Source organism: Chenopodium album, chromosome 14, assembly GCF_948465745.1.
Source record: "Chenopodium album chromosome 14, dcCheAlbu1.1, whole genome shotgun sequence".
Classification (NCBI taxonomy): Eukaryota; Viridiplantae; Streptophyta; class Magnoliopsida; order Caryophyllales; family Amaranthaceae; genus Chenopodium; species Chenopodium album.
Window position 1 is genome coordinate 17,951,220 of NC_137847.1, and position 22,363 is coordinate 17,973,582.

Sequence of the window (22,363 nt, forward strand, 5' to 3'; positions counted from 1 at the left end):
CATATAGGGGGAGTTATGGGGTTTTATATTTAACCATAACTTTTACTGGAGTACAGGACACTGTACATTCCTTTTATTATTATTATTATTATTATTATTATTATTATTATTATTATTATTATTATTATTATTATTATTATTATTATTATTATTATTATTATTATTATTATTATTATTATTATTATGCGCAGGAATTCCACCACTTACGAGTGGTTATTTGATGCTGGCACGGTTAGCTCTCGTGTCAGTAACCTCATTTATTGGGGGAGGTTAGTTGGGAAACCCGTTCGATGCATAATCAACGCTAAACAAATTATGTAGTTGTCTAGTTGTGAAGTTTTGTTAAATGTTGTGTGCTTGAAAAACAGGTGCAACAAGGTAAGTTGTGTGTTGATAGGTAAATGCATGTTAGTGTGTTAAATACGCTTATATACTCAGCTTTGCTGATTGTGTGTTTTGTGTGTTGTTGGCCTTGTCTTTATCTTGACCTTATGATGACCCATTTTTAATGGAGAGTAGTGGAAACAAGTAGAGAGAAACTTTTCAGCTGATGAAGCATATTCGTGATGGGCATGAGTGAAGAGCGAATCATGCTAGTTTTCATAAGTTTATGACGTGTTATTGCTTTAATTATATAATGATATTTTTGTTGCGAGACTAACGTAAAAGTTTTAAGTTGAATTGATTTGGTTAAGGGCCTATAGTGGTTCCAAGTTGTAGGTTTGACTTTGTTTTAATTTGGTTTGACTTTACTTTTGTGAGTTGACTTTTTTAGTTGAGTCGTTTTAAATTATTTTAGAGGTTAGTCTTCCGCTGTGTGTCTTTGATAGTTGACTTAGCCGTTTTCACGGTGGCGGTAATATCTTAGATGTTCCTATTTAAAGTTTTAAATAGGGCAAAACAGGTATTTTAAAGGGCAAAACAGGTATTTTAAAAGAAAGGAATTTCTAGGGTGTTACAAGTACCTTGGCAGTCGAGCATATTATCGAAGACACTCGTTCTCTCCTCTCTCGGTTTCCTAATTGGAATATTTAACCCGTCTACCGAGAGATAAATTGCGCAGCAGATTGGATAACTAATGTGGGACATTATGTATGTATTAATATGAATGTTGATGTTTGTAATAACTCTAGTGTGTTTTCTATTCTTTCTTTTGATATATTATGAAGACAAAAGCTAACAAACACCTCATGGAGTTGGATAAGATAACTAAAAGTAGAAATATTAAATTAAAATGAACATTGCACCAAAAAAAATTAAAATAAGCCTTAATTACACCGATTGACGCGTGATTTTAACACGTAGTTCCATATTAATACTACTTCATGAGATATTTTTACCTAATGCACCGGGACCTTCATTAGCAAGATCTAAAAATTCCGGAGTCGACTATAGAGTATTGTATCAATAAGAGAGTACCTGAGTAGTAGGGTTTATCAAAATCATTCAAAGCTTGCAGGGTTTAGCTTAACCTCAAAGCTCAAACTCCAACAATGGCGAGATCAGCAAGATCCTCAGTTTCTCACCTCTACTACACCCTTTTCACTTCATCTACTCCCCACCAAACCCAATCTCCGTCATCTCCATTCCTCCACCGCCATTTCCGTTTATTCTCCGCCGGCAGCGCCGCTCGCGTCAAAGAAGAGAAGGGCTCTCAATTGCAGGACTCATTATCGAAAGTCCGAAACATCGGAATATCGGCGCATATCGATTCCGGAAAGACCACATTGACGGAAAGAATTTTGTATTACACTGGAAGAATTCATGAGATCCATGAAGTTAGAGGAAGAGATGGTGTTGGTGCGAAAATGGATTCCATGGATTTGGAGAGAGAAAAGGGGATAACTATTCAATCTGCTGCTACTTACTGTACTTGGAACGGGTATCAGGTATGGATGATTACCACAATTTGGAATGTTTTCGTTTTTATTTCTTGTTATATGTTTCAAGTCAATGATTTTTATTTGTGGATTTATGGGTTTGTTTGAGTTATAATTCTGTTTGATTTGTTCATTTGTTTCCTGTTATGTGTTGAAATCGATACTCTGAAATTAATATGGTTGATACTTGATATGAGGTTGGTTTGAGACTTCGAGTTACGGAGTATAATTTTGTTTGATTTGTTTTTGAAAGTGCGTTCGATTTTGCATGTAAGAACTTATTTCTAGTTATTATTAGACCATCTCCAATGGTGAGACTCAACCTTTGAGTATTGAAATATAAAATGGGTTGTTTTTTACCTCATGGTGATACCCAACCCACTTTTCAATTTAGCAACTCATGTGAAGTCTAATTTCTCAACGGTGAGACTTTCTAAAGTATACTAATGTCACTTTCAATTTATGGCTCACCAAATCATATTTTAAGTTTTTTTTAGAAAAAAAAAAATAAAAATTAAAACTTAAATAAATACAAAATATATTATAATATTGATAAGGGCCCACACTTTTTGTCAAATGAGACTCAAAGTTGAGTATCTAAACTTAGCAACTTTCTTTTGGAGTTGCTAAGTTTAGATACCAACTTATTGGTATCCTTTGCAAAAAATACTCTCTCTCTCCTAAAAAAACTCACTCAAGTCTCACCATTGGAGATGGTCTTAGTTGAAAAAAAATGTGGAAGTGTAGTAACTTTAGAAGTTGTGTTTAAAAATTATGTACACTGGGATAGTTGATTAAAGTTTGATAAATTTTTTTCTAGGTGTTAAAAACCTCGTTAAGAATCATTTTATTAGATAAAAAATTGTGATTTTTTGGGTTTGTGGTTTTTTAGTTGGACTTTGATAAAGGAAAACGAGTTTGGGTTTCGCATGGATGGAGTAAAAGAAGAGCTTGTAATTTATGGTCCTTTGCTTTTGAAACTGAGCTAGTACTTTAGGAATTATTGGTAGACTGGTAGTGTAGGGTTATGAAGATGGTCCTAGTGGGTGGGGTATGTCGGGTTATGATGGAAATTAAAGGGGTGTGATGGTGGTGGTCAAAGTGTGGATGATGACTATAGTGGTGATCAAGGTTTGCCAAGAGTGACGAGGTACAAACTACAAAGGAGTTTGGGGTGGGGGTGTTAGAAAAGACGTGATATTGTCCTTATCTATATATGCAAAGGTGACTTTGGTGGTGATTTGGTGACTTTAAACTTCTCATTTAAGGTTGATCGAGAATTTTCTTTGAATGATAAGGATGAGAAGAATAGATGTGTAACATTTCTTAAATTAAATGTTCAACTTTTTTTAAACTGAAGATGGATAATTTGTTTATGATTTTTAAAGCATATTCAGTTTAAAAAGATGCATCTAACAATTGAGCCAAAATTATTTGCACATTTTATTCAAAAAAAAAATAAATAGCATTATTAAATGCAAATTTATCTTAAGGGTATGAGCATCTTCTATGATAAGTTGAGGTGCATGAAAAAGGAAAGACATCTCTATCAATTCTCTAAATTATTGAAAGTAAGAAGGCATCATGGGGCTCCATTGTGTAATTAGATCTTAATGTAGGGTGTAGCTTACTTCACCATTGGATGGTAAATGGGACCTTGAATGCTTGTTTACTTAGGTATCTTTTGCTTGAACATTGTAAAAGCTGAGTAGATTTAAGGCTATGAACTTTTGTAACAGTGTACTGAACCCTTGACCCTGTACTAAGATAAAATTGAACTGTTCTTCAAAGTTCAAAGGAAAGGTCCAATGAGTAGTTTCATGACACAATAATTGCGTCTTTCTTTGATCAAGTTGCTTGGAAATGTGTTTAGTATGATTATATCTTATCACAGGAAGAATCTAAGAATGAGTTGCATTACTGAAATCAAATCCTGATAGTTGTCACCTTTGATTAGTTTGATGATACTCATCTTAAGCTATTAAGCTGACAGTTTATATGACTTTTATGTTAACTTTATCTCTTACTCCATGTGCCAATGGAAACTGTTTGTGTTATGTGACTCTTATGCAATGTGTTTATTACACTTTTTCAAGATCAGTATTCATTTCTAGTATTACATATATTTCAGATCAATATCATCGATACTCCGGGTCATGTTGACTTTACCATTGAAGTAGAGCGTGCCTTGCGTGTCCTTGATGGTGCCATACTCGTCCTTTGCAGTGTTGGTGGTGTTCAGAGCCAATCGATTACTGTTGATCGGCAAATGAGGAGGTATGAAGTTCCAAGAATTGCATTCATTAATAAATTGGACCGAATGGGAGCTGATCCGTGGAAGGTTCTTAATCAGGTATGCTATATCTCTTATAATTTGAGGTGCAATACTGTATTACAATGTAGGTATATTTTTATTTGCAATTTGCTTTTTTGAGTTCATACTACCCAATAGCCTCAAGTTTTCACATTCGATGAGTGTATTGGTTAATTTTAGGTAAGCAACACAAAGAATATTTTAGTAATTACTTTAATGTGCATACTAATAGCTACTATTGGTGTTGTGAATTGACAAGTGACAATACATTATATAACAAGTGATAAAATGTTGAATACGTGAAGTTAGTTAAGTGAGCAGATAATATGGATTGAAGAGGGTAATGGAAGGCTGTAGGCTGCAGGATGTTGAATCTATTCCATTGTCCACTAGGGATTATGTTTTTGGAATTCTTTATCAGATTTGAACTGGGTATATAAAGAAGACAAGATTTTGAGTCACCCAAATACATCATATTAATGGCTACTGTTACAATGACAATTAAAACCATCGTTTTGTAGAGTAAGAATTTTAGGCATCTATAATTCTGGTCACTCTCATTGTGTGCTCCACTCCACTGTGTATTGTAGGAGCCCTACTTTGCGGCTTTGCCATCTGTGATTTAAGCTGGTTGTATAGGTAATAGCCGTAATACCTTTGCCAAACATGTGTTATTACTGATTGCCCTTTTTGGCCTGCCAAATAGGATATTTGTGCTAGAATTTAGAAAGCAGACAAGACATTTGTGAAGAGCTATGTTAGTCTCTGCATATTTGCCAAAGTACCCTAACACGGATCCGGGTATGGAAATTGAATAAGTTAGGATAGTTTGCATTCTAATACAATTATGACTACCTATACAAACCAGAAATCAAAGAAAAGGGAAGGAAATTTGGGCACTAAAGTTATATTAACATGAAAAAATTTGAAGTTTTCTAGATGTAGGGTTTGAGAGAAAGTCCCTGGATCTATTTATTAATCAAAGATGAAATCCACCTTAAGAAGCAACTAGACATTGTTTTTTTTTTTTCAATGGTGAGAGACAAGTCGGTTGTTTTCTTCACCATGTGTTTTCTCTCTCTTCCCATTGTGCAGTTGGTAAATTCATATTCTTTGCTTTCTTCTTCTTTTTCTTCGTATTTATTAATTTTTTTATTCAAATTGTTGGAATATTCTCCTAAAATTGGTGATGACTATGCTAGTGTTTGAGTTCAGCCGTCATTAGTTTGGGCTTTGGATTGGGCTTAAAATTATACTCTGTTTGTTTCAGAAAACTTGTTTCAATTTCCTTTTTCATCTGTCCCAAAATACTTGTTACACTTCCATATTAGACTGACCCCTCTGATATTTTAATATATCTCTTAATAAAGGTTTGGTCCCCAATTGTGCGCTATTAATGGTGAGACTGGGGGAATGTTTCACTATATCTTTCACTGTATTGGTGAGTAGATCATTAGAGGCTTAGAGCCATTATTGCTAAGATGTGGGGAAGCTTTTCACTTAATCTTCGAATAAACTATTAAGGGGTCGAGATATTTGGCTTTAGTCCTTCTTTACGTCTATGATTGATACTCCTATGGCGTATTTTGAATTTCTCTATTACTGATAATAGAATGCTCTGCAGAATTTAGTTTGTTAAAATATGTGTAATTTGGTCTTATATTTTTATACTAGACAGAGAATTTGCAAGACTAGCTAGCTGCTGAATAATTTTTCTCATTCACAGGCTAGGTCAAAGCTTCGGCATCATAGTGCTGCTCTGCAAGTACCAATTGGCCTTGAAGAAGATTTTCAGGGTCTTGTGGATCTTGTGCAATTAAAAGCTTATTATTTCGAAGGATCGAGTGGGTGTGTATGCTGTACTTTTCTTCTGCATCTTGTTACATTGCAATATGTAGACTTCTTATATAATTAATGTTTAAATTGCAGGGGAAAAGTTGTCACCGCTGAAATTCCTGCAGATATGGAAGGTTTAGCGGCAGAAAAGCGGCATGAGCTGATAGAGGCAGTCTCTGAAGTTGATGATGAATTGGCTGAGTTGTTTCTGGCTGATGAACCCATATCATCTTCTGATCTTGAGGTTAGTTGGTGATATTAAATTCTAATGTCCTCGATACAGACTCTAAAGAAGTTGAAGTATGAATGATTTTATTGAGCATTTTGAAGTTCTTCGAAAGCGTAGATCTCCAGCTAAAGTTAATTTACTGTATACATATATCAAGTGTCAAGATTGCTGGAAAGATTATTGTATAATTTGAAGCTGCAGAAAAATTATAGCCAAATCTCAGGTTACTGTGTTGATGATTATAAACTGTATTTTTTTTTGGTTTTGCTTTAGTTTTTGAGGCTCTGGCAGTATAAGGCCAATAAGAAATTCAGCTTTCTTTGTTTGTGATCATTATCTGTGCGGGGATTCTGATCCTCATTGACCTAGATAAATGTCTTCTGTTCTGAAATCAACAGAGATCTAACAAGGACCATAAAGGAGCTGTCTGGGAGGTGCACTGCTTCCTGAATGTCTATGGATGGAAAACATTTGTTCATTCTTGCTTCTAAGTCAAAGGTGTAAATTTTCGTTGTTTTTCATTGTATCTTTTGAGGGGAGAATACCTAGTGATAACTTATATAAGCTATAATGATACAACAGATTTTTGAAATATAGGATTAGGAAGCTGCAACAACATTTCAAAACAGTACATGAAGCTTACTGCACTTAAATTCCTCTGAAATCTCGCGTCAGACCTTTGTTATGAATCAAGTGTCAATAAAAGTTTTTGGAACTTCTGACTTTAACATTTATCACTGCTTCCTGGTTAGAGCATTATAGAGTGTACCCAAAAGAGCATCAAAGAATATACTTTCATGTCCCTCTTCAACTAACAAACACGTTTTGAGTGGCTCTTGTTCTGCTTTTGCAGTATATACTCGTATCATTTATAGTTTTGGGAGCTGAAGTTTACGTTTTTAAGCTTCCTTTTTAGATAATCTGCAAAACTCTTTTTTTTTTTTTTTTGGGACTAAGGCTTTGTTGTTGTTGTTGTTGTTGTTGTCCTTGTTTTATTGGGATGAACATCCTAGCTTCTTACTTTTATGATTGAGAATGTGATTTTGAAAGGAAAAAAAGAAGTTATGACGTCAACATATAAATGAACTAACTACACATGGATCCTCATATAGGGTTATGTATGGCTACAATTTGGCTCCGAATCACTTATTTAGGCCTTGAGTACGTCCGGAAGTAGATTGATTGAGTTACTCAAGCAGAATAACATATCACCTGGATAGACAACTATCTTGTCAAACTGTCAAAGCCTAGAAAGATCCTTCATCATGGAAATCTTCTTGTACTCTATATTGTCTATTTGAACTCTGAGCTCTGACTGATTGTTATGGCGTCAGGTGGAGCCCATAAGCTAGCTTTTGCTTTCTTCAAGTTGCACTTGACAACATTCTTTCAAGAATGATTAATTTATTGCTTCGTAACTAAAAGTGTGCTCATTGTCAGCCTTTGATTTTCCCCCTTTTCTTTTCTAGAAATATCTGTTAGTTTCCCAACATTACATTGAAAGATTGTTGAGTTTGCAGTAGCTCCTGAAGTATCGAAGCTACTGATTGTTAGACAAAATTATCTTCCTGATTTTAGTTTCCTTTAGAAACATAGATGAGTAAAGCGCAAAGCATGCTGAAATACCGGAAAAAGGTTCTAGTTTCTATCCCTGACCTATCTTCTTGCTGCGAGCACTGCTGGACATGTTTGAAGAATGTAGGCAACATTCATCTTGAATCCGGCAGACTAATGAGCCTTCTTGTAGTTGCAGAAAAAGTTTTGTTAACGAAATTTGTTGTGACGGATGTTGCTCTTGGCTTGCTGCTTTTTATTTAATGGGCAAAAGTCTATTGACTGGCCTACCTCTTCTGTTCATCTATCATTAACTGATTAGCCAGCATAAAAATTTGAAATATTTTTTAAGTGCATATTCTATTATTTTTTCTTGCCTTGGTCTTTCTTGTGAACTCTATGCTCTCAGCAGGATGGAAAGTTATTCGTTCTAAATGTTATCTATCCTATCTTAGAACTTTTCTTGTTATGCTATGAAATGCTACATTGTTCTTTTATGTATTTATTATGGATTTTTATTTCTTTTGTAGGAAGCGATACGTAGGGCTACTGTTGCCCGGAAATTTGTCCCTGTATTCATGGGCACTGCTTTCAAGAACAAGGTACTTGGATCGATGCCCTTTCTCTCTCTCTAGGATGATTTAGATAAAAAATACCAATAGGGCAATAGGAAATACAATTATGCTAATATATGACGAGTAAGCTGATAATTAAATATCGATGGCTCTGCTTCTTATTTTCTAAACATTCTTGTATGTCTCAAATAACAGGGTGTTCAGCCACTTCTTGATGGAGTTCTTAATTACTTGCCTTGTCCTACTGAAGTCAACAACTATGCTTTGGATCAAAATAATAATGAAGAGAAGGTAATTGTCTGGTAGTAGTAAATAAGCAGTTAAAAATTAGTTTGTCAAGTGATTGGATTACACGTAAACGACAGCTAAGTGTGTTTATTTTTTTTTGTTTTGTTTTGTTTAGGTATTGTTACCTGGGTCTACAACAGGACCTCTCGTAGCACTGGCTTTTAAATTGGAAGAAGGACGATTTGGTCAATTGACATTTTTGAGGTATAAATAATGCCTTTATTTATTTATCTATTTATAGATGATTAATTTGATGCTAGTTTGTTTGTTGATGTACCCAAGTTTCAAACTATGGGTCATGTTTATTGATCCATATATTCACCCAGACAAATCAAACATTAGAAGTTCCATCTTTTAAAACCTGACTTTAAATGTTGCTGGTGTTTGATTTTGGTGCAGAATATATGAGGGTGTCATCAGGAAAGGGGACTTCATACATAATATCAACACTGGCAAGAGACTTAAGGTACTTCGATGTTGCCATTTGGTGTTACTTCGTTACAGAGTGTTATGGGTCAAGGTTCCCAACGCCCATATTAGTATGAATGTATGATGTTCATCAGAAAGGGGTGAGACTGGCTTTTAAAAGTGAAAAAAAAAATCTTAATGTAATGTAGTTGGTAGCATAAATCTTCCACGATTCCATCTACCAAATGAAATTTTACAAACTAGAACTCAGAATTAAACAGGATTGCACCTCGTACTCCCCTCTATTGTGGATAGGGAACTCATTATCTGAGTTTGTATTCCTACTTCCTCCATTCCAAATTAACTGACTCATTTTTACTTCAGACCCTATTCACAAACGCTAATTCAACTAGCTTTTTGATTTGAAAAAACATAGTCATGGGATCTTTTCAGATTCCTCTCAAAGTGTATATTCTAAATTAACTTATTTTATTTTTTTATAAATTTTACTAATTGATGAGATATTTATGGTTATTTTATGCATTGGCATACGTGATTAAAGAAACATGTCTAATAAATTGGATTGGAGGGAATATATATTGTGCTTAATATAATATTCCTTTTCTAAAAATATGTGGACTCTCTGATTCTTCTCCACTCCTTATGTGCTCACGAGGCTATGGAAAAAACATTTATTTACTACCTTCATTAATGCTTTTTTTTTTTTTTCCCCTTTGGAGATTAAGGGTTGGTTGTTCAACCTTTTTATTGTTGAATTACACTTCCTTGGCGTGCACATATATTGGTAGTTCTCTTATTTGCTTAGAAGTTAGTGGACACAATTAATCTAAAATTCTTCGTTATATGGACAGAGTATTTGAAGTATCCTTGTTACTCCCTCTTTTCCCAATGAAGTGTTCCATTTGTCTTTTGCACACGTTTTAAGGAAGGTGAATAAATAAATAAGATGGTGTGGTTTGGTTGATTAAAGATGAATATAAAAAACAAGATGGTGTGGCTTGGTTGATTAAATGTGAATTAAAAAAAAAAGTTGGGTTTTGTGTTTGATTAAAATGAATAAAGAAAATAGATAAAGGTGAAATGATAGTTTTATTTAGAGAAAATGTTTTGAGGAGAAAAGTGAATTTATTTGGGGACAGGGAGTATCTGAAATTATTTGTTTGCTGAATCTGTGGTAGTGGTTATATTAATTGTATAAATGTATATTATTGACTCTATTAAATTGTGCCTTTTTTTCACCTTTTCTGCATCGACATCAGGTTCCTCGCCTTGTACGGATGCATTCTAATGAGATGGAGGTCAGTGCTTTCTCAATAAGATCCTCTATATTTTTTTGACCTAATATGCATAGTCAAGTTTTGATGCATCCATTCTACCTTAGTAAGAGTTGTTTAGATAAAGAAATATTATTGATCGACACTGTTGGTTTTTTTCTAATACTTTCACTTGGGATATCTCATGTTATAGGACATTCAAGAGGCACATGCTGGACAAATTGTTGCTGTATTTGGAGTCGATTGTGCTACAGGTCTATATACTTTCTAAGATTGCTATTGAGTGATTATCCCTTCCTTTGTCCATGTATGAATGAATTAGGGGTTACTGATAAAATGCACATCATTAGTCAAACTTATAGATTTATTTACAAATGATTGCTTTTTAATTTTTAAAAAGTACTCTATGTATAATTATATATATATATAGACTACTAGGGTTGGGATCCAATGAAACATCTTAAAGTGAGAAGGATGACAACATTATTAAACTACATTACTGTTTATTGTTATTTTTAAAATGAAAATAAGTATCGGGAGAATTTTTTCATGACTTTATATGATAACTGTATCTAGAACGAGTCAAGACGGAGAAGAAGCTTAAAATAGCTTAGGCTTTATCACCCGCTTTCAAACAGAGTCGAGAAAGAAATATTTGCTTTATTTTTAGATGGATTAGAACTACTATTTTGGAGTAGAATGTCGGATTCTACGATCTACTCAGGCACGACATCCAAATCTGAGTTTGGGTAATATAATTTGTGGGACTAAGTGTGCAAATTGTTTCAGCTGTATTGTTGTGTGCATAATTTTGAACCAGATTGCATATATTTTCAAAAAATTTGTTTTAATTTTTGCTCGATTTTTTTTTTTTAAATTTTAATATTTAAATTTTTTTTTTTTTATGCATATTCAGTTAATGAAAAAAATTACATACTTCCTCCGTTCCAATAATATTGCAACAAGGATAAAATTACACATCCCAAAACACATTTTATATTCTAAATATCTATAATTGTGTAAGAGTAAAAATTCTAAAAAGTTGATATTGTGAAAGTATTCTATGAGACAAATCCAACAAGATCCCACATGACTATATTTTGCTTAACGTATAAATCATATTATATGGTCAAACGAGAGTGATGAATAGTACAAAAATTTCATTGTTGCAATATTAATAGAACGGAGGAAGTATATATATCTTCTTATGAGATCTCTACTCTATATTTCCTTATGACATGTCCTAAAAGATAAATTAAAAACAGAGAAGTCTGGAACTTTGAATAAATTTTGTCCATTTCCCCTTGATTTTCTCTTTTTACCTGTCAAGCCTCTTTATTAATGTTTGGATATAATTATGTTTCCAGGTGACACATTCACTGATGGAACGGTCAAGTACACTATGACTTCTATGAATGTTCCTGAACCAGTGATGTCATTGGCTGTTTCACCAGTTTCTAAGGATTCTGGAGGGCAGGTGAGTACTGGAACTGGCAAATCTTGATGCAGTAGTACTGCCTCATCTAACTGATGCATCTGTTATTGACAGTTTTCAAAAGCATTGAATCGTTTCCAGAAGGAAGATCCAACCTTCCGTGTGGGGTTAGATCCTGAGAGTGGGCAGACGATTATTTCTGGTATGGGAGAACTACATTTATCCATTTACGTTGAGCGCATCCGAAGAGAATACAAGGTACTATTGACAATAAAGCTCATGATATTTAAAAAATCACGCAGTATAATATTAAGTGTGTATTATATCAGGATTTAACCTTTTTTCGATGCAGGTTGAAGCACAAACAGGAAAGCCTCGTGTTAATTTCAGAGAAGCTATTACTAAACGTGCTGAATTTGATTATTTGCATAAGAAGCAAAGTGGAGGTCAGGGTCAATATGGAAGAGTGTGTGGGTAAGAAGAAATTGTTTGAGTTTTTTGGTGCAAGGATCCTTGAATTGGAGCTTTTGAAGATATTTTAATGTGCCTGTGAAAATTAGTTTTCCTGCCACCCCCTCTCAAACCAAAATATTAAAGAATGCCATCTCCTTGAAAAGATGATATATAAGAGGAAAGACAGAAATCAGCTAGGCAATTATACCAAAATCTGAATTAAATTTCAGATGCAATAACCTAGTATATACATTTCTTCCACATGCCAGCGGGTGTCATAAACTTTCAATACAGGTCTCCGAAGAAACTAATACGTAAATATTTAGGGTCTAATTTCACTCACAACTCCGATACACCCTAGATAGATATAGTGGAAAGCTCTCCACTGATCTATTAAGGTACCCTAAAAAAGTTGGGTAGAGAGAAATGCTCTTTACTTTGGAGTTTTGTAGTTGAGGAAGTATCTTGTCATATATCTCTTAAGGAATCTGTGGAGCTGCTTATTGTATTTTGCATTTTTCAAGCTAATGCTTGCTGCTATTTGTGTTGTTTTATTGTAGTTATGTTGAACCACTTCCTATGGGATCGACAACCAAGTTTGAATTTGAAAACCTGATAGTAGGACAAGCTATTCCCTCAAACTTCATACCAGCAATTGAGAAAGGATTTAGAGAAGCAGCAAACTCGTGAGTCCTCATTTGTTATTTTATCATTTGAAGATTTACTTTAACACATTCTTTTGAAAGGATTGGATGTTTTAAGTTTATTTATTTAATTTTTATGTATTATATTTATTTTGGGTATGTTTTAGTGCTTCCTGGCAATAAGTTTGGTTGGTTATTGAGAAATTAACTTCTTTTTTTTTTTGTGTAGGGGTTCCCTTATTGGACATCCGGTGGAGTATGTTCGTGTTTGTTTAACTGATGGTGCATCCCATGCTGTGGATTCTAGTGAACTTGCATTTAAGTTGGCTTCAATATATGCCTTTAGACAGGTTTTTTCATGTCCCCTTTTTAAATTCTGCTTCAATTGCAATTGAACGATTTCCCTAGAAATTGTTTAAGTTAAAATTAATTCCCACTTCGCGTGTTTTTACTACTTATTCCCTTGATAGTGTCCATGTAGGATCGGGTATTACTTAGGATTTTTTTTTTTTTTTTTTTTTTTTTTTTTTTTTTTTTTTTTTCTTTCCCTTTTTAAGTAGAACCGCAGTTGGTGATAGTGGTTTTACAATTACACTGCAATCATTGGTAGCGGTTGTATTTGAAGAACCAATATTGCTATTGACGGTTCTTTTTGCAAGTTTTGTAATCGTCCCACTAATATCATCTCACTATTTTACATGTAATCATCCGCAAGTTTTTTTTAACAGACCATCACCTGTAAAAAATTGCAAATAAATTATAACAGGAGGTAAAAAAATTACATGGGAATTGAAGTGCTTGAGGTTGAATGCTGAGATATATATGTTGAGATATTCCCTTGAATACATACTTGTATGAAATTACCCAGAAAGTCAAAACAAAATTACAATTAAAAACTGGGTTTTAGAGAGAGAAAGAAGTGAGAAGATCTAAGAAGAAATAAGAGATTTTAAAAGAAAAAAACAAGAGTGAAAGTTGAGGAGAGAGAAAATGGGAAGACAGGGGAGATGTGGTATGGAGAAAATGTTTTATTTTAGTAGGGCCCAATTTTTAATTTATATGATCATTGTAATTCATCATGTAAATGTAAAACCGCTATTACCAATTGCGGTTCTACACTGAACCAAAAAAAAAAAAAAAAAAAAATCTATCACCAATTGAATTTAAGGAACAAAACAACAATTCAGCAATTTTATGTTACATTAAAAATCAAGAATAAATTGATTTTGAATCAATTCGTTGTAAAAATCGAATTTCAAATCGTCTTCAATATTAACGAATTATGTTCAAGAAAATTTTAGTATGTTCTAAAAATTGTTACATATTTTCTAAAAAATATTGCATATGTTCTAAAAAATATTGCATATGTTCATATTTGTTTTTTAGTTCAAGGTCTTAAATTTTGAGTATCACGTTCCAATTAAAACTATATTCAGTAAAGCTAAGTTTATTCTTCTAAGAAAATATTACATATGTTAAGAATCTTTGAGTCTAGGTTCTAAATTTTTAGGCATTTTGTTCTAAAAGCTATGCTACAAAAAGTTAAGTATGATGTTCTAAAAGATGTTGCATATGTTCTAAAAAGTTCTTCTAATGTTCTAAATTTTAAAGCGTTCTCACATAAGTATAGTATTCTCACATATAAAGGTGTTCTCACCGGATCCCTCCCCTATATATATATATAGTGTCATCTGTAAAATAGTTTGCTGTACTTTGTTGTCGCTTTTGTTGTTATTGTTTGGAAGTTTGTTGGTAATGTTGGATATAATATTACATGAATTGTTTTTTGAATGTAGTTATTATGAGCGAGACGATGTCAAGTGAACTCCAGTTGTTTTCTTTCTGTTTTGTGTACATGTAATAAAACAGAAAATCAGAAGTATAAGAAGAGAATATGGGGAAAATTGATACGGAGTAGATGATTATAATTTGATCTTTACAATCCCAATCTCTTGAGTGTACGGGCAGTCCCAAACTACACACACAAAAAAAAAAAAAAAAAAGAAAAAGAAAAAAAAAAACAATTTCTGCTTGCTATCCTGGTATCCCCTTTCTGATATCCTCAATAACACTGGACTTCCTCTCCCTCAAACAAACAATAGACGAGAAGTTTCTGCTTGCTTACTCTAATTAACTAATTTGCGTTGCCAAAAGTGCTCCTTCCCCTTGTGTTATTAGTGTTGATCTTTTTTGTTGTTTACATCTTATTTCAGTGCTATACAAAAGCAAAGCCTGTGGTACTAGAACCAATAATGTTGGTGGAGGTTAAAGTACCATCCGAGTTTCAAGGTTCTGTCACCGGTGATATCAACAAGTAAGTGGTATTCGTTGATCTGCTATCCTAATTATGTGAAGACTTCCTATCTGTTTGTAGTCTAATGCATTCCTTTTGCATTTTTATAGGAGAAAAGGTCTGATTATTGGTAACGACCAGGATGGTGATGATTCTGTCATTATTGCACATGTAAGTACAATTCTTTTCACATCAAAAACAGGCTACCTCAGTAAGACCTGAGAATGATGTTCTTAGTTGCAGTGCAAAAACTGATTGTATCTATTTTGTGAGCTACATGTCTACTTCGTTTCTGTGTATAGATAGTGTTTCATAGTAACTATAGTTCATGTCCATGTCACAAGAATATTTGTAGGTCACGTGTATGTTAGTTAATGAGAGTCAGGGTGGTATAGAAAGCAAGTAGTTCAGTGTCGTTGCTTTTGGGGGTGACTTAATACTTGCATGAATTAGGTGTATAGGAGTGAACGGTTTATCCTTCTCCAAACTGATTTTTCTAAACAAGGTAGAGTTTTTGTTGGAAGGACTTTGTTAGAAACTTAAAAAAACTTCGCTGAAAAGTACAACTATTAAGATGAAGCAACATCTATTAAAAAAAAAAAGAAAAAAAGGAGCAACTTAGAAATACAAGGAACTTGACTGTGGGATGGGGAAGAATTTATTTAATCTGATAGTATTTTGGTGTAACATGATAGTTATCACTTTCAATGCGCAAAAGTTATTTATAGGAAAATTCATTTCTTCTCTGTCTTTACAGATCCCCTTGAACAAGATGTTTGGGTATTCCACAGACCTGCGCTCAATGACACAGGTTAGCTTTTTTCACCATGTATACTGCACCTGTTACACACGTAGTTGTGATTTAACCTCCTTTCATCTTCAACACAGGGAAAAGGTGAATTCTCAATGGAATACAAAGAACATTCTGCAGTTCCTCAAGATGTGCAGATGGAATTGGTGAATGACTATATGGCCACAAAGGCAGCCGAACAGTAATAGATATGTTAACGGAAAGGAGAACTTTACATGATATTCATTTTTTTTGGATGTTCAAGATGCTCAGATAACAATCATTCAGTTAGCATGTAGGTGAGTTTCATGTCTTATGCTGACTACAGATTTTGGTAGCTGGAATAATATGCCAATTGATTTACCCCAGGGTCCTCTAATACTTGTGGAATATGGGTCATTCCTCTAAAAGATGGATGATTTTGTATAGCTGTATGATTACATTCTTTATTGATTATAGTTGATGCTGTATTTGCAGTTTAGAATGCTGTGAACTCACCCTACGCCCTATATTTTACATTTGTAAACGCCATGAAAATTCAGTTGTTATGTGTCTCATCTATGTCCTCTTTCTCTAATAGTTTGTATTAAGCTATTTCTTAGCCTTGGGAAGAAAGACATCACCCTTCATCCTCTGGATTAATTTAAGACTAATACAACGTAGTTATCATATACTCTGTTCTTTTTGTAATATAAAGAATCGAGGATACAGTTTTGCATATTTCAAAATTTGTACGGCCAAGGAACTATATGCGTGTCTTTGAAATGGAAGCACAAAGTAACTTCACCACGAAGTATTTCCTTTTACCTTGAGTTTGCTGCGAAGACAGCCACAAGTCTTGATCAATTTCAGATCAATTTCCCTGCCTTTCGTCGCACTTTCACTCCTGCACTTGATCTTTCTTTGAATTTTCTTCATCTCTGCTAGGAGTCTAGGAGCATTCACTTATTTCAATCAAACTAGATCTGAAGGAAGAAGAGCAAGTTTTAAGTAATCGGCAGTGAAACAAAAGCAAGACTAGGAAACCAAATAAGGAGAGTAACACCTCAGATATAGGGTTCACCTACTGAACCAACCAAAACCTAGGGTGTCTTATTCTATGTAGTCACAAGCTAAGGACGTTGTCGTATAAGTTGTTGCTTGTCCAGGAGACTTGGTTGCCTATTGTTGGTCGGAGCACAGTAAGTTCTCTAGTGAGTGATTATGTATTTAGCCTTGCGCTTTTGGCACTAGGGATTAACCATATAAATCTAAGTGGGAAATCAGCAACTGATGCTACTGATTCATTAAAACTAGGATGGGAATAAATGGATTGAGATCAATTTGTTGAATTATTGCGTTTGCAATATAATTACATAAGATCAATCATCATTTCCATGCGATGGATGGATTGAATTTCATCCATTCTATCGTATCCAAAGCCTTCATATCATTGAGGGTACTCTAATACTAAAGATTAAAAATCATGCTCAAACAAAGCTATTGGTATGATTAATATGAAATCTTTTCCCTTGCCCTACTTTGCATGAATTTGTGACTTAATGATTATGCGTTTGACTTAAGTCTTAGAAATACAATTATTTTATATACTCCCTTTGTTTTCTTTTAATTGCATCACTTTTACTGCAACATGTATTTAGACACTACTTGGGCTATCGTGACTAATCTAATAATATATTGCATAACATGATTCTATACGGAGTATTACTCGTAGTAAAAACCATAAAACCATCATGGGAAACAAAGAGGATAAAATCAAAAGTGTAGATTAAAATAAAAAATAAAAAATCATTATTATTTAATGACATCATACATAGAATTGGAGGGAAAAAATTTAATGTGATAATGACACGTAGGATAGTCTAAGAGTTGATGATGTCAGCAATGTTTTGTTTTAGTATGAGTAATAGTTAATAGATGTGATACCCCAATGACCCTATATCTCAGAATAATTGACATGGTCAAAATTGACACACAAGTCAATAAATTAACTATTAGTTATAAACTAGTATAGATCGCGTGCATGCACGAATAGTAGTAATATTTTTATTTAATTAATTAATTCAAAGATTATCATAATTAAATTTAATAATATTAATTGACACATAAATATGTCTCGCCTTTTGAATTTATAGTACCAACATTAAATTTATAAGAAATTATTATAAATTATGTTTTTTTTTTTTTTTTTTTTTTAAAAAAAAAATTGATTTTAGTTTATACATTTTCCTTATTCATTGATTAATCGGAATTTTATAAATGATTGATTATTGAATAATGTTTATCCAACTTAGATTTTGTTGTAATATAAAAAGAAAATTTATTGTTATTAATATTTAATGAAATATCATTTTCATATTTATCCTTGAAAGTGATAATTCAAGTTATGGTAAAATTTAGTACATAAAAAGAAAATTTTGAAAAGTAAAATTAGGCAAGAAATTATATTACCACAAAATGACACGTGTCATTTAAGATTCGCCTTTAGTATAAGTTTATTGATATAATATAAAAGGTTAATATTATGAAATGTTATACTAGTACAAATTAATTAATGTATAATTATATAAATATCTATCTAACAACCTTTTCTTTTTTTTTTTTTTTTTTTTTTTTTTTTTTTTGTTGACGGGAAGAGAGAGAAAGAAAGATCGATGGAGAGTTAAGAGTGTGGAGACCATCTAGAATAGGGAAAATATGTTTTTGATTTAGGTAGATACTCGTATAAGCAAAATTTAAGGCTGATCATGTTAATCCTTCTTTGTCACTTTTTTAAAAATTTTCATTTTATCATGACATGCTTACATACAAAGTACTCCGTAGTCTTGGTATGTAAATTGTAGGGAATATTTCAACCATCCCACACTTGAGCCCTATTGTGATCATACACTTAAGTATAGTGACATCCAAAGGGAAGGAAGCTAGAGTAAAAAAGTCGCCAACAAGTTTTAGGAACTTGTAAACCATTCACAGGGTGAAGGTTACACCCCTTCACGATCCATGAGAACGCTAACTCCATAGTGGTTTGGAACCATGACTGGATATTCGGGGATGAAGGTACAAATCCAACCTAAAAGAGATTGAACCTGCCCTAAATATAGGCCTCTACTTTATTCTTCTCATATTCATGTGCTCTTTCTGACTAACATACAATCAATATATTAATCCTAAACCTATTTAATCTATGTTGGTAGAATATTAATTCACAAATAAATCTATTACTGGCGATCACTTGAATTATAACCATATTAGCCTAAACAAGATTATTAATTATCTTATTAAACGTGATTATAAGTACAAATTCCCTTTAATCCTGCAAGAGAGGGCGTGATCAAGCAATAACAACAATATATCAAGCAACATAATAATAATTAACACAACAAATCATCATCATAATAACCTCAATCTCATCAAAGCATAATAATATTAGCAAGATCCTAGGCATGATACTAAAAAGGTTAATAACAAATCCTAGCATGTCACTAAGTAATAAAAATCAAAACTTTAATCCCTAACATGATACTAACATGATAGAAGAAATAGGAAGCAACCTAAACATGATACTAGAAAGCAATAAAAGCATCCTAACATGATACTAGAAAGCAATAAAAGCATCATAACATGATACTAGGAATAACATGCTTTCTAAAGAATAGGAAGTAAGCCAATTACTTACTTTGATAACTCGTATCTCTCTTTCTATCAAAACAATACACACGTTAGTAACTTCAAGGAAAATATTAAATCAAACAATTAATTTAAATAATCGAAATAGGGATTTGGGACCAAACCCTCAGAAATTATCAACCTTTCACGTCTAGGGCAAAGGCAACTTCGACCTTGGCTAGGTGTGTCTAGAACTCGTGAATGTGGTATTTTTATTTGAAAGGGAAATGCTTAGAAAGAGGGAGAAAGAATAAGCTTCTAGCTTGAGAGAGAGAAGAATAGAATTAGATGATTGTTGATGGTTGTAAACGGGGAAATACGACCCTGTTTATAAGAAAAATAGCCCGGAAACGATAAGAAAAAGACCGAATCTAACCTGAAATAAAACTACTTATGTCGCGACGCGACAGGGTCCAGCGCGCTGCGACAACTCTGTCGTGGTGCGACAGTTTCGTCGCGACGCGCTAGTTCTGTCGTTTCACGATGGTTCACGCGTTGTCTAAAATCCGTATGGAATCCTTAATCTAATTAAATTCGATTTATTAACGTCCGTACTTATCAGATTTAATCTCTTTGAAACACTTGTTTTAATCCAAATAGAATTCTTTATTTTCTAAAAAATATAATTATTAATCCTAATTCCACTAGAACTCAAAATAACCTTCTAGAGTATTCTAGAAAATTAAAGTTAATCCTAATAATTTTAGGAATATTAATTAATGGGCCCTTTACTAGATCATTGGGTCATATAAAACATTGCAGGCCCAATTTAGTATTTTGGCTATAACTTCCTCATTATTCATCAGAATTAGGCTTATAATATATCATTGGAAAGCTCTTTGCGAGCTCAATCCAACTACACCATTATTAGACCCTTATCATGGATCAAACTAAATTGGACTGGACATTTTCATAAATACAGTTCATTTTCGAAAACAGAAAGAAGTATTTTTTTTATTAAAACAACACATCACCAGACTTTTCACACTTTCACTTAGTTCGATAATCGACGAAGTGAAAGGTATTCTTTACCGGGTTTGGTTTTTGGGGAGACACAATTTGGTGTCTACATAAGCCCCCACTTTGACTGAGTTTGGAGAAACGCATGTTTCGAAAACAAAAGTCAAAGTATCAATAGGGACGGAGAATGACTCAGAACGTTCTGCGATCCTAAATCATTTTTGTAACGCCGATACCTGCAAACTAGCGTTAGTTAAACAGATAAAGGAGTTAAGAAACGCGTATCTTGCACCGTCAAGCACACATTTCTAGGGTAACCGATTTTGTTTGGCGACCTCCACAAGCTAGGGGACCTCGTCTGAAGACTGCTCCGCTTGTAACTGCCTTCGATTTTCACTGTGACAGTCCTCCACATCTTAGGGAACACCATCGAAAATTTCTTAGCGATCTTCTGCTATTTTATGACCATCTTCCATAAGCCAGGGAACATCGTCGAAGATAACTTTGCTTGTAGCCATCTTTAGTTATTTGTGATTACCCTCCACATCCTAGAGAATGTCGTCGAAGACCATTCTGCTTGTAATGATCCTCAGTTTTTTGGTTGTGGCGATACCTCGCCGCTGTTGATGCTCACTCGTCTCTGAACGATGGAGCTTCGAATGATATGTCCAAGCATCTTTGAACAAAAGAGCTTGATAAGATGCCCACGCGTCTCTGAGCAAAGAGCTTTGAATGATATGCCCACGCGTGTCTGAGCAGCTTTGAAGAAATGTCCACGCGTCTCTGAACAAAAGAGCTTTGAAAGAAATGTCCACGCGTCTCTGAACAAAAGAGCTTTGAAAGAAATGAAGAAATGTCCACTCGTCTCTGAACAAAATAGCTTTGAAAGGAATGTCCACGCGTTTTTGAACAAAAAAGCTTTGAATGCATGAATATTTGTTGAGATCGTTCGGTTGGCTGCGAACAGGAGCTTTGCTGAGTGGTTGTATCCTGTAAAATCAAAAGATTGCCAAAAGACTTTGCTGGTGTTTTTCTTAGGGTTAACCTAAGGCTTGGTGTTCTTGAAATTGTGATTGTTTTGACTTGAGGTTGACTCAAGGTGATTGACTGACTTGAGGTTGACTCAATGTGTTTTACTCAACTTGATGTGATATGACATGACATGACTTAACGTACATGACTCATGTGTGCATTGTATTGTAATGTGCTTGTACAACTCCAAATGCAGAAAAGCAAAAATTTTCCGTCATTTTTGTGGAGGGTACCGACTTTCTCCTGAAACAGAAAGACGCGAAAAGGAAGAAGTGAAGTGTTTGATGGTGCATGTTGAATGAGCTTAATCAAGTGTATGCATTGATCGTTGTATCTCATGGTGCAAGGATAGTAACATCCTAGGCTATCTTAATTGTTGACTCGACAATTAAAGTATTTAGGTAACTTAGGCATGGGGGCTAAGCACTTCATACTTTGCGATGCAATGATGATTATGATGATGAGCGATTTTGATATGACAAGGCATGCTTCAACGTTGCGTTAAGATTTCATGACAAAGGGTTCCTAAAGGGAAGTATTATTTGGTCATGTATCTGTGATGTGTGTGAAAGTGACACTACGTCTAAGCTGCAAGAGCTAAGTGCGTGGAAATATATTAAAAAGAGTCAAATAATGGTGACTCTTAGGCTGGGTAGGCTAATGATGTAAGGATCAAGCCCCCAAGTCTAGCTCTAAATGGATAGGGATGAA

At 33.8% G+C, this 22,363-nt stretch overlaps 1 protein-coding gene across 1 annotated transcript; it reads left to right on the forward strand.

Annotated features, from left to right (window-relative positions):
- The first annotated feature begins 1,412 nt into the window (after positions 1-1,412).
- Positions 1,413-16,491, forward strand: LOC145580111 (elongation factor G-1, mitochondrial-like). Its single transcript, XM_081637462.1, has 19 exons — positions 1,413-1,889; positions 4,012-4,233; positions 5,921-6,042; positions 6,124-6,274; positions 8,344-8,415; positions 8,584-8,679; positions 8,792-8,880; positions 9,076-9,142; positions 10,365-10,403; positions 10,573-10,633; positions 11,747-11,856; positions 11,929-12,072; positions 12,167-12,288; positions 12,828-12,953; positions 13,141-13,261; positions 15,125-15,225; positions 15,315-15,375; positions 15,962-16,015; positions 16,093-16,491. Exons 1-19 carry the CDS (start codon positions 1,494-1,496, stop codon positions 16,198-16,200), a joined length of 2,262 nt encoding a protein of 753 aa, XP_081493588.1. The 5' UTR covers positions 1,413-1,493; the 3' UTR covers positions 16,201-16,491.
- Positions 16,492-22,363: the final 5,872 nt, after the last annotated feature.

Bases quoted from the DNA above. Each gene is read 5' to 3' on its own strand.
- LOC145580111 (XM_081637462.1), top strand. From the start codon at position 1,494: ATGGCGAGATCAGCAAGATCCTCAGTTTCTCACCTCTACTACACCCTT. The intron at 8,680-8,791 runs GTAATTGTCTGG...TGTTTTGTTTAG, and splicing joins AAAATAATAATGAAGAGAAG to GTATTGTTACCTGGGTCTAC. The intron at 15,376-15,961 runs GTAAGTACAATT...CTGTCTTTACAG, and splicing joins ATTCTGTCATTATTGCACAT to ATCCCCTTGAACAAGATGTT.